Below are 12,517 nucleotides of genomic sequence, written 5' to 3'. Positions count from 1 at the left end.
GGTGTGGAGTTCTTTTTGGAGTGAAGTCTAAATAAATAACTGAGGTTAATCTGATTTTCATTAAAACTGTGAGTACTCCAAGCTAATATAAAGTCAGTGGAAGCCAAGCATGTCTCAACAGCAAGGCTTATGAAAATCAGGTTAAGCTCTGGTTAAAAGCCTAACGTTAAGAACCTGCATTTGAAGATTTCAGCCCATATGTAATCTATGATCACACTGTAGCTTTCATATTGAATCAGTCAGATGGAAAATGCCCCATGGGCATGTGCACTTAAATGTCAAATTTAAGTATGAAATACCTGTAAAATATGTAAATAATGTTCTTTAATTTTGTCCTGTTTTATCCAAAACCCTGGTCTGAATCCCTTCCCAAGCAGGCAGTCTTTCACTGCAAGAGGAGAGGTACTTTCTCTAATGTCTCTCTCTCCCCTTTTTAGTTGAAATTTCAAAGGAGGAACTAGACCAAGAAGATCCTTATCTGCATGATGGCTGCAGAGGTAAGCCAAGTGACTAGTCCTATTAGCTAGCTCTTTTGTGATTCCCTCTAATAAAAGTTAGCAAGTTTAGACCTAGATATTAGCCAAAATCTTTTGCCTAGGCCAGCTATGGGTAAAAGTAAATAGAATGAAGAACCTTCTAAGAAATAGTAGGCCATTATGTGTTGCCTTAATAATTCTTAAATACAAGGAAGACATTGTCTCCCATAGTGGAATTCACCTTACCCAACTGAAGCTTAGATTGTACATTTAACTTTTATTTAATCTCTAGCTGATAAGACCTCAGAGATGTTACCCATTGGACCCATCAAGTATTCTGGATTCTTCAGAACATAATGATTAATTTATAAATGTGTGCATTCTTTTCTTATCCACTTGAGATGATCAGGGTGATTGGATTTGAAATGAGACTTGTTTCCTTTTGAGATGCACCACTTCAAAAAAAGGCAGAAAAGTGGCTAGTGTCCTGATTAGTCAGCCTGTTCTATCTCCTGGAAGAATGTGTTGTTGGGATAAAGTTCTGCTAAGTAGTCTGATTTACTGCTTGTCACATGTGATTTGCATGTCTATAAACTTAAACAGCAGTGATTTATTACTTTCTACAAGCATTTCAGAACTAAGTAATGTATTTAGGATAAAATCAATTTAATAAAGTTATATTCCAGTTGAGAGATGATTTACTGTGCTGCATGTTATATAGCTATTACACTCTAGAGGTTAGAAATGTCTGCTAGGTCATTAGCTAGTCAAAGCCAACGCTGGCTCTCCTCCTTGTCTCCAGCTGCTAATTACAAGAGACAACATAAAAAATGTGTTATATATTTTCCTAGCATTATTTCTTTATGTAATCAGTCGTTGTATCTGTCGGTTATTCAGTTGCTGGCAAGAGATGGATTGGTGTGATGAATTCAAAGCCAGAGTTTCTGTCTGCAATATATTTTCTGATAATCCCCACATGCTAAAATTACTTGCGAGTTTCCAGTCTTCACCAGAGGAAGCTTAAACTTCGTAGGCAGTGGAACTTCCAACATTTAGGGAATACTTTCATGGCACGTGAGGAAATGAATTCTGCTGCTATCCAAAACGCCTCCACAATGGGTTTTGCTATGGCTGACAGTAGTTCACATTATTACCAGAGGCTCTGAAGGTGGTAGCTGTCTATCCCAGCCACAAGGCTGTCCCAGCCGCAAGCCTATGGTTTCTTCTCATGGTAGGAACACAGCCTTTGCCAGTACTGTGTCCCAAGACCTGATTTTCTGTGGTGCATTTATGTACTTGTCCTCATTAGAAATTGTTCCATTCAGAAAATGATTTTCATTAATTCACTGCTCAGTTTTAGGTTTCATACCTGCATCTGCCCACATTAACCGTGCTTATCTCGAACCTTTTGATTAATGTCTAGCCAGTCTTTCTCCTGAACAAAAGAAAGATAGAGATCAATATTCTATTTCTTCTAGGAATATCAATATTCTTATAACAAATAGTTAGAAGTATATAAGCCTTTCTCTATTGTGAGATTATTAAACATTTTTAATGTTAGCTTATTTTTGAATGGAAGAAAGTAAGAAGAAACTAAGCTCCTTCATGAAGAGCCTAATTTTGTGTAAAATTCATCTATCATCCTCTCTTTCTTTCTGCCAAAATAACCCCATCTCTCTGCCATGTCCTTTTTGACCCCTGCATATGCGTCACTATGTCCTTAGCATCCCAGCAGTAAGTGTTGATTCCTTTGTGTTCTCTAGTCCCTTCATCACCCACAATACCCTCCCTGTCCCTTTCGTGTTTCTTGCCTGCTGGATAGGAAAGAGCACTTGCTACAGCTAATTCAGGATTATGGTTCTAATAGTGGTGGGCTAAGAATAAAGCCTAGATAATAAAGAAACTAATAGTGAAAATGCTTGGTTAACTTACAGTGGTGCATCTTGTCTTCCTTATTGTATGGTAGCCAACACGTGGAGTCATAATTTGCTAGCCAAAATCCGAGGAGCTGTCTGAGCTCATCAGCATTTTCTTTTCAACTTCTGACAATGATGGGTTACGAGTGACTCTAGTTCACTTCCTCCTTGTATTCATTTTTTGTGCTAAAAGACTCCAATAAGTGCAAACGCTTCTTTCAGTGGTTAGCCTTCTTTTGTGTGTGTGTGTGTGTGTGTGTGGTTATTTACTTCTCTAAATAAATTATCTAGCATTCTGCAAATCATTGGTTTGTTTCAGTTTCTGTGAGGAGCCTCTTAATTGTATAACGCTTCTTAAAATACCCAACTAGGTGGTGGTCCCTGCTCTCAGCAGTGCAGAGACACAGGATCCAGTTATGTCTGCTCCTGCTTTGTTGGGTATCAGCTTCAACCAGATGGTGTCAACTGTGAAGGTAAAAGAAATAAAATCACTGCCTTGATCATCAGCATCTTTATTTTAAAGGAGCAAGGATAGATTAGAAAAGTTACAGACAGAAGAGAGAAGAATATGCTTATATCAGCTGGGGTGGGAGGTGAGACCATTAAAAGCTCATTTAAACAGTGTTGGAATGACAGTAGTGGGAAAGTGGAGCTAAAAAATTAGATCAGTAGAACAGTTGGAGGATGTAGAGTGAAGAGGCAGGAGATCTTGAGTTTTTTGTTGTGAGAAAAACAATAAAATACCTGTTTTATTTTATAGTAGTAGATAGGAATTGGTAAGAAAGATGGAGTAGAGTAGGATTCTTCAGCTTGGTAAGGAAACAACTAACAGATAGGATAAAAGTCTTAGATATCATGAGCAGCATGGAAATAGTCAAGAGGGAAGAATTGTTCAGTTTCTCCCAAAACAAGAACTAAAGGGACATCGAGTGCAGGAATAGGGCTCATCACTCTTAACTTTAGGCATGTATAATGTGGACCTCTGCATCTGAGCTAGTCAGCCAAGGCACATTCTGTTGCTAATTGAGAGAAATAGGCACTTCCAGGGCACAGTTTGTCTCACCTATTTTCAGTGTCAGTTCTAGGATGAGAAGCGTTACTCCTTAGGAGTGCCTCTTTCTCTCATTGACTGAAAAGGGAGTCTAGATAAGTAGCTCTTGTTAAAAACTTGAAAATATAAAATAGGTATTGATGATTGGTCAGATTAACACTAACCAAATGGGAAATAAAAAAAGGAAGAACTTTTTCATGTGACACAGAATTAAGCTAAAACTCACTGCCTTACAATATTGTGGATGCCAAATATTTTGATGGATTCAAAAAGAAAATGAAAAAAATTATGAAATATCTCTCAGTAGCTAGAAAGCAAGAAGTTGCAACCTGTGGCTCAAGGAATCCTTAAGCCATATGTGAGGGGGAACTAAAGCAAGGGAAAAATTTCTGAAAGTTTTCCTCATTCATAAAAACACTCTAATCATCTGCTATGGGACCCAGTCAGAGATTTTTGGGTGCTGGCCCTTTGCTCTCACCCCGTACAACTTCCCTCTGGTCTTTAGTAAAGTTCAGTGAATCAGCATTCTTAAGTATTGTTACCAGTGGGGTCAAAATGTCCTTACTGGCTAACACTTTGAGAACAGAAATGAGTAACCAACCATGCTTTGGGTGTATGAGTGCGAGACGAAATCTGCACTGTTCTTTATATCCAGGTGCTCAAACTAATGACTGGCTGAAGGTGTGGCATGCCCTCAGCCTAGCTTTTGATCTCATCTCTTCCCAGTAATTTTGTGTTTCTTAGTTAGTCTCTCCTTTTTTTTCATTTTTCCCCCTAGATATTAATGAATGTATCACTGGGGCACACAGCTGTGGGATTGGACAAACTTGTGTCAATACATTAGGATCCTTTCGCTGCCAACGTGACACGAGCTGTGGAACTGGTTATGAGCTAACTGATGACAGTCGTTGTAAAGGTACGTCCTGGGCAGACAAACTAGCTTTCCAGACATACATAAAAGAATAAGTACATCATTGTGTCCTGTTCTTTTACATTTTGGGAAATACATGTGTAACTTGTAGTTGCATGGAGACATGCAGACAGTGCTAGTTCTTCTGGGACAGTAGTTTTCAACCTGTCACCTGGCAGATACCAGATCAGGCTGTGTGTGGACTACTACTGAGACTTCCAGGAGAGATAACTACAGTTATTTTACGTTGGCAAGTTGTGTTGTGCTGGCCTGAAGACTGAAGCAGTTGAAGACCCAACACCCACACTATATACATTTTTTTGGTGTTTACTCCTGGCCAGCTCTAGTCTGGGCCTCTGAATTGATTGCTCATTAGTGACTGAAGTGCCTAAGTTGTGCTCCTGGAGTAGAATTGTCTTTAAACAGGCTTGATCCACTGTAATTTCACTCAACTGAGTAGATGAATTCAGCTGAAATTCTGCATAAGTTTTTATTGTAGGAACTGATCAGAGATGTATAATAGATTGGAACTCCCCGTTTCCCCGCAACGAACTCTGAAACAAACCCATAGAACATACAGACTATTTTTTTCAAAGTATTATGGTCTAATTTTGATCCTTTTGAAGTAAAGCTTCTGCTGATTTGAATGACATTAGTTTAAGGCCAACAAATAGCTTACTAGCAATTATTAACAATCTTTCTCCAGTGGAAAAAAGGGAATGCAGCCATTAAATTATGCATGCCATTAATGTTTGAAATTTCTTATCTGGATAAGATATGCTGTTAATTATTAATGATATGTTAATAATGATGAAAGTAGAAATGCATAATCTTCATATATGTTTTTAAATGCTCTGTAAAATGACACAGAAAATAGTTGTCTTGTTACTGAATTGCACAACATATAGAATACTGCTGTTTTTAATCCAGTTCAGTATTGACCCATCCTAAACTTTAAAAGGGCTTCAGAATCACTATTTTATTCTCACAAAGTTCTGGAGATAAGCATTTGTAACTACTGTTATCTTCATCTCATAGATGGGAAACCTGAGGCATCCTATTGCTGGAAAGTTTCTGCATTTTAATAGCTTCAGGAGATGTCATCCCATTAAATTACAGGGTGGCAAACATGAAATTTTAGTTTTTATGTGTGACAAGGTTACATTCCTGGATGGAACCTGGTTAGCCATTGTCTGCTTAGTCTGAATGATATTTACTCACAAATTTTTATTGTCTATACTGAACTGGAGAGGAATATTAAAGTGAGTAGAAATCATATTTCTGTGTGTTTTAAAGCGGAATAATGCAAGGAGGCCTTAATATGAATGAGAATCCAGGCCAATTAATTCACTTACCAACAAAATGAACAATGCCTACAGGATCTAAGGATAAAATTACAAAATGAACTTGAACATATAATTAAGTCTTATTGACTTCAAAGCTGAGCCCATGTATAAGCACACTGCTGAACATGGTGCTTCAGGTGCTCTATAGTCATTTTGAATCATTTAATTGTGAGAACTAAATATGCAATAGTGTTATAAACGCACAGGCACATACATTTATAATGTTAATAAAGAACAATAAAGAAAACATATTCTGCCTGTTTTTACTGAGATTCTGTTTGAGGCAGTAGGTCAGGTTGATTCTGGTTCACTGCACTGAATTGCATGAAGGTAGACTAAGGATTAATGTCTGATATTAACTGTGTCTTATGTTTTAAATGTGCTGAAAAAGCTTCTGTCAAACTCCTGCTAACAATTTTTTTTTGTGATGTACCAGATATTGACGAATGTGAGACTGGTACTCATAACTGCCCCCCCGATTTTATCTGTCAGAATACTCCGGGATCTTTCCGTTGCCGACCCAAGCTACAGTGCATGAATGGGTTTATACAAGATGCGCTAGGCAACTGTATCGGTAAGACATACGCTTATCTCAGTGAATACTTAGAGTTGTCTGTGAAATAAGTTATAGTTTCAGTGGGTGAGTTCTGAGCTTCTCAAGTCATTCTTTATGCATGTATACATTGCTTGGCTATGTCTTTTTTCTACTCCCTTAAAGGCAGGGTTGGTCCCACATGTAAGATTTATAGAAGAATACAGTTTAAATAAAATACTTAAATACTAGGTCTGTATTTTTAACAAGATTTGGGCACCTACGTCAGTTGGTTGTGTTTGAACATTTTCCTTAAGTCTTTGGGGATTTTGCCTTGTACTTTGTCATGTACTGCTGAAACAGAATTTGTTTAAAAAAAAAAAAAAGTGATATGTTTCCTCTCCTTCCATCCAAATGGTTTTAGCTAAAATTTAGTATAGAAAGCTGTAATTTATGATATCTTCCATAACACAATTTGCTGATGATTGTATGCACTGGTTTTGCAGATATATAGGTCTTTCTAAACCCATCCCCTTTAGTTATAGTTTATGAAGAATCTTACTGTGTATGAGAATGGTAGGCCAATTATAATACACTGTGTGTGGAGAGGAGTTTTATGTTAAAGACTGATTAGAATCTGTTGAGTTAATGCCTTGTTTCCAAGACTTGTCAAGTTATTGTGAGGCTCCTATAAAACAGAATTAAAACCTTTATATAAATATGTTAGAATTACTGGTTTTCAGCAGACTCTGAATGGAATTGTCTAATGTGATCCACAAATCTATCAGTTGTTCCCTTGAGTAGTAGTTTCAAGTCTCAACTTAACTTTAAATTTCCCCAGCGGCATAGCATGTTTTGGACTTGTGGAACTGGCTGAGCAGCAGAAGCTGCCAATTCTAGCATATTGTCAACCTCTCATTCTCCTGACCATATTATACCCTGTATTGCTGAAATCCAACACTGGAAACACTGGGACAGAAATCAAAATTGCATTCTATAAAATGAAGGGAGCTCAGTGCTTGTGCACAGCAAACTCTTTGAAGACTTACTTCTGACATAGCTTGGGCCATGTCTACAGCTGTCACAAACCAGTGTGTCTGCATTGACATTAGTGAAGCAACACCAATTTACAGCAGCAGTAGTTATGGCCCCTAAAGTGCATTTGCTCAAAATAATTACCAAAACAATTTAATTGGCTGATTTTGCAAACTGTGAATCAAATGCTGCTGGATGTGGTGTTGAGGGGGAAAGAGTGTGAAAACTTTCCTGTCTTTCCAGTGACTTCGTAAATTGAAAATTTTACACTCTATAGTGAGCTGGGCTAGGCCTGGTCAAAGGTTTGATGGTATTCTGTGTCCTCTTCCCTGTCTTCAGTTATCCATTATTTTGTAAGCTGGATACTTTGCTTAATACCATACCAGCCAGAAAGTGCTACTTCTTCAACAGTAAATAGTATTGCTGTGTAAAATGATGATCATGTCCTGGTGAAATGGTGGGGAGAATTTTAGGCAGAGAAGTACTCATGTGAGGCTGGACTTTGCTGAAAATTATGAGATGCAGGCTGATACACGTGCAAACGATGCTATTCCTACAAACTATCAGGTCTTAGTTACTTTAACATTTTCAGCTAGTGAAGGCTCTGTCAATACCTCCTGTAGCCACTGATTCCTGACTCTGAGGAAAACTCTTTTTCCCCAAACTGATCCACACATGCTGGCTTTGAATAGCAGTGAGTTCCTTGCCTTCTTGGCTAGTTGCACTGTATGAGATCATACTCAAAGATAGTTTAGTCACATCTCATTACTTTTTCTGGGGTTTTACTTTAAATAGGTTCTTTTCAGGCAAAGGATATAGGTGTCACAATGTGATAGAATGTCCAGTTTGTGAAAAACAGAGATCCATTTTCCTGGATGTTAGGGGGATGCATTATTTGTGAACACATAAATCAAAAATTCACTTTCTTGTGTGCTTACATGAAAAATCTGTCATGAGATAAGGTGAGGTATTCATAGTGAATACCTATGAGCAGTAGTTTGTCTGTCTGTGAAAATGGAGTCACCTATTACGTCTACCAGCGCTTGCTACAGAAGAGCTCATTCACTGTGATCCACAACCTATGGACTTCAGCATAACTGGTTAAGATGATAAACTGAATTCCTGATCACCTCTTTGTACATTTGGGGGAGACTTTCAAAGGCTTTTAGAGAAAAATAAAAATTCTGTGCCCAATTTCCACTGCTTTTCAGTGGGATCTGGCCTTTCACTCATCTGCAGATCTTCACACTGGAAGCATAATATTGTTGAAGCTAATGACACAAATGTTTGTGTTCTCCCATGGGTTCAGTTTTCCAGACTCTGAAGGATGCAAGGAAAGCATCTCACCTTAAGCATCTGCAGACAGTAGATAGTCAAACTGAACTGTTTGTGCTCTTGTAGATATCAACGAATGCCTGGGTACCAACATGCCATGCCCAGCTGGGCAGATATGTATTAACACTGATGGCTCATACACCTGCCAGAGAATCTCACCCAGTTGTGGCCGAGGTTATCATCTCAATGAAGATGGAACAAGATGCATAGGTATGTAATAATTTTGAAGAAAAAAAGTTAAATGAGAATGAATCACAACTATTGTCTATCTTAACTAGTTTGTGCACTTTGCCCAAATTCTTCTCATTCATCAGTTTCATCAGTTCTTGATCCTGTTCTTTCCTTCATGCTGGTCCCAGCAAGTAAAGAATGACAAGGATCACTTCTCTGTTATTCAAATAATTCACAAAACCCTATATTCTGATAAAAGGAGAACTGATAATCATCCCCCAAAATGGCATTATCTGGGATTATGTTAATGTATTGGAACAATGCTGTGTGGTTTAAAATCTCCCCAGTACAGAGGTCCAACACAAGGCCCGCCTGCCACTTACTCCTCACACAAGCCCTTCAAGTAAGGCTGAAGGGCATATATGCCTTGGGCTGGCCTTCAGCTGAGATGGCTTTTGCAAAGAGAGGTATTTTTGCATGTATTTGCAGGGTTTTGTTAGATAGCTTGAGTCAGTTTTGTGTTTGCTATAATTATCATAACTCTACCGACTGTGTGCCTCCAACATCTTACACTAGCTAAAGATCTGTTCCATGAATATAGTGTACGTAATAAAATAATTTTGTACCTGATTTCCTCCAAAGACTGTCTGATTTCTTGATTTCTTTTCCCTCCCAAGTCCATCAACATTGACAGGACATCTAAGAAATACCTGTTTCAGTAAAAATAGTTTGGACTTGTGATTCTGACCTTATTGAAGCTGGGAGCTAGATCAAAATCTCACTTTCTGTTTCAAAGCTCTTTATGACTACTGCTGAAGGAAGTCCATGACACACTTGTCAGACAATTAGAATTTATATTTTTATTTTACAGATAGAAGAGGCACACAAAAATGCAGCTGAGCTAAGAGTTTGCGTGTTGCTTTTCTCTCAACTTGCATGCTCATAAGTGTACTTTCAATCACCTCTCTCGTTTTTTAGATGTGGATGAGTGCTCATCTTCTAATCAGCCATGTGGAGAAGGGCATGTTTGTATAAATGCCCCAGGCAATTACCGCTGTGAGTGCAAAGCTGGCTATTCTTTTGATGTCATCAGTAGAACTTGTATTGGTAAGTTGCACCTGTTGACTTGCAGTACATGCAGCAATGACATTTTAAAAAATCATCCTGTGTAAAGAATGCTATAGCTCTCTGCATAACCTCTTTCACCTGAATTTAAAATTGACTACTATATGATTTGTATAAATCTAATGCCATATTAAAGAGATGCTGATACTTCAAAGGAAGCTGTATTAGTATTGTCAACATGTTATCTGTTATCCTGTTAAAAGGTAAGATCATGAGACAGCATGTAATTGTTTTCTGTGATACTTTTATATGTACCTACAGCAAAGCATTCTTTGAAAGATCAAAGCAACTTTCTTCTCTATATGTCTAATTCAATTATGCACTGGGATGCTTCTAAATAAGCGTTTTGAGCAAGTCCTTCCTTCTCAAGTATAAAATTTAGATCTGGAAAATAAAAATCAAACTTCTATGACTACATTCTTGTCTGGAATACTACTGCAGGGAAGGCAGCCAGTACATAGATCTCTTTATATATTTATCCTTGCAGATATCAATGAATGCAGACGCTATCCAGGTCGACTTTGTGCTCACAAGTGTGAGAATACTCCTGGTTCCTATTACTGCACTTGTACCATGGGATTCAAACTTTCAACTGACGGCAGGTCATGTGAAGGTGAGGGTGTCATATGCGCAGACCATATAATGTAAGATACAGCTGGTGCCTGCTTTGCTCTTCCTGTGATTTTAGCTCCTAAGACTACACTGGAATGGCATAAGAAATTGAGCCAGTGTGGTCCATTTGATTACGTGAATGCACTTATGATTAATCAATGCCATTGTAGGTCACACTGCCACTTTCTGGGCCTTCTTTGGCAGGACTGCATGGAGGTTTACTGCATTTTGAAGGGTGATTTGACTAGATCAGATTCAAGACCTTCAGGACCAGTCTTGCTGATATCCAGATACAAAAATAGAAGTGTGGTCCTAATGACTTCAAGTCACACTACACCTTGAAGAATGGTGGGAAATAATAGCACAATGTAGATTAACCTACAATGCCAGCCCCTGTTGAGAGTAACACACCCAAGGGCCCTTATTTCCATCTTACACAGTGACACATACACAATCTTTTTCTTCATAAAAAACATTATTTTCCAAAATTTTGCCTCAGACTTGTAAGACTGAGTCACATAGGAGACCTCAGGAGTGATGCACATAGCAAGAAATTTGGGTTTCAGATATATAATTTTGCATTTCAGATTTAAATGAGTGTGAGAGCAGCCCCTGTAGTCAAGAGTGTGCCAATGTGTATGGCTCATATCAGTGTTATTGCCGCCGTGGCTTTCAACTTAGTGACATTGATGGGATCTCATGTGAAGGTAAGAATGATGACTTCTTTTCAGATAGGAGATGAATGAGCATTTCTTATTCACACCATACTGTAATTGCTACATTTGATCCTCTTTGATACTTTTCTGTTAATCTATGAAACTGTACTTAATGAAGGACTCGCATCCATGTCCTATTTCTAGAAATATCTCTGCTTGCACAGTGTGAGTTTTGCTGTTTACACTGAACTGTAGCTTGGTGCACTTTTGTAACTTACCAGAAATGTTTTTCGGGAGAACAGAGTTTCATGTCCTCAGCAACTGAAGATACTAACTTGTTTTATTACATATGTAACATATAGTGTTACTAGGTAGTATTTTATATAGCCTCTTTTTGTAGCTGGTTCTGAGCTAATATGTAAGGAGGCTTTGCTTGAATACCAGGAGAATGTGGGTGTGACCTTTTGGACAAGATGTTAAATTTGGACTAAGGTCCTCTGGACCATCTGTCCTTGGGCAAAACATCTCCTTTCAATTTTCTCATTTTAAAAATGGGATTCTTCTTCTTCCCTTTTGTAAATTATTAGGATATGTGCCACTGTAAAGTGTTTGTCATTGTCCATTTATAAAACAAAATCAAACTTTGTCTCCTGGCACTTTGCATTGCTTTCAATTTTCCCCACACCTCCATTTATTTCTGACACCCTTTAGATGAGAGTCACCTCTGTCTGATGATCTTTTTCCTCATTCAGCTGTTAGCATCCCCAAGTTGTGTTTGAATCTCACAGTGGGAACCATAGGTGTTAACTTGGTTGAACTTCATGAACACATAGTAATCAGTGATGTTTTCTTTTTTCAGATATTGATGAATGTGCTTTACCTACTGGGGGGCATATCTGTTCCTTTCGATGTATTAATATTCCTGGGAGCTTTCAATGTACTTGTCCTTCCACTGGTTACAGGTTGGCACCCAATGCACGCAACTGCCAAGGTAAGTTTGTTGACTGTAGGGACACTTAACTAGACTGTAGACTTTTGAAAAGTTAGATTTCATGTTTTAAAATGTGTCTTTTTTCAGCATTAAAGATAAAGAAGTAAACATCAGCTTGAAATCAAAACAATGTTTTATAATAAATAAACAGGATTCTGTGTAAAATTATCTTATAACTTATAGAATGCAACAAAGAATACTCTTTATATAACATTTTTAAAGAATTCTAATGAACTCAGTGAAGATGAAGATTCCTGCTGTGAAATGATATTGGTTAGTTTAACCATTAAAAGGAAATATCATCACATTATAACCATTTCAGCAAATATTTAGGTCTTGTCCACTTAGTGGCACTGCTGCT

At 37.9% G+C, this 12,517-nt stretch overlaps 1 protein-coding gene across 2 annotated transcripts in view; it reads left to right on the top strand.

Moving 5' to 3' along the window:
* The window catches only part of FBLN1 (fibulin 1), an 80,640-nt gene that overhangs the window by 31,874 nt on the left and 36,249 nt on the right, over positions 1-12,517 (top strand). For both annotated transcript variants that reach the window (XM_026090178.1, XM_026090177.1), the window contains exons 5-13: positions 438-497; positions 2,764-2,865; positions 4,222-4,359; positions 6,136-6,273; positions 8,668-8,811; positions 9,751-9,879; positions 10,385-10,510; positions 11,097-11,216; positions 12,025-12,156. In XM_026090178.1, the coding sequence (XP_025945963.1) occupies positions 438-497; positions 2,764-2,865; positions 4,222-4,359; positions 6,136-6,273; positions 8,668-8,811; positions 9,751-9,879; positions 10,385-10,510; positions 11,097-11,216; positions 12,025-12,156 (1,089 nt within the window). The remainder of the gene's footprint in view (positions 1-437; positions 498-2,763; positions 2,866-4,221; positions 4,360-6,135; positions 6,274-8,667; positions 8,812-9,750; positions 9,880-10,384; positions 10,511-11,096; positions 11,217-12,024; positions 12,157-12,517) is intronic.

Source organism: Apteryx rowi, unplaced genomic scaffold (assembly GCF_003343035.1).
Source record: "Apteryx rowi isolate R43461 unplaced genomic scaffold, aptRow1 scaffold_852, whole genome shotgun sequence".
NCBI classification, from domain to species: domain Eukaryota; kingdom Metazoa; phylum Chordata; class Aves; order Apterygiformes; family Apterygidae; genus Apteryx; species Apteryx rowi.
Note: the sequence above shows the minus strand (reverse complement) of the source record. Positions and strands in the feature narration are given on the sequence as shown.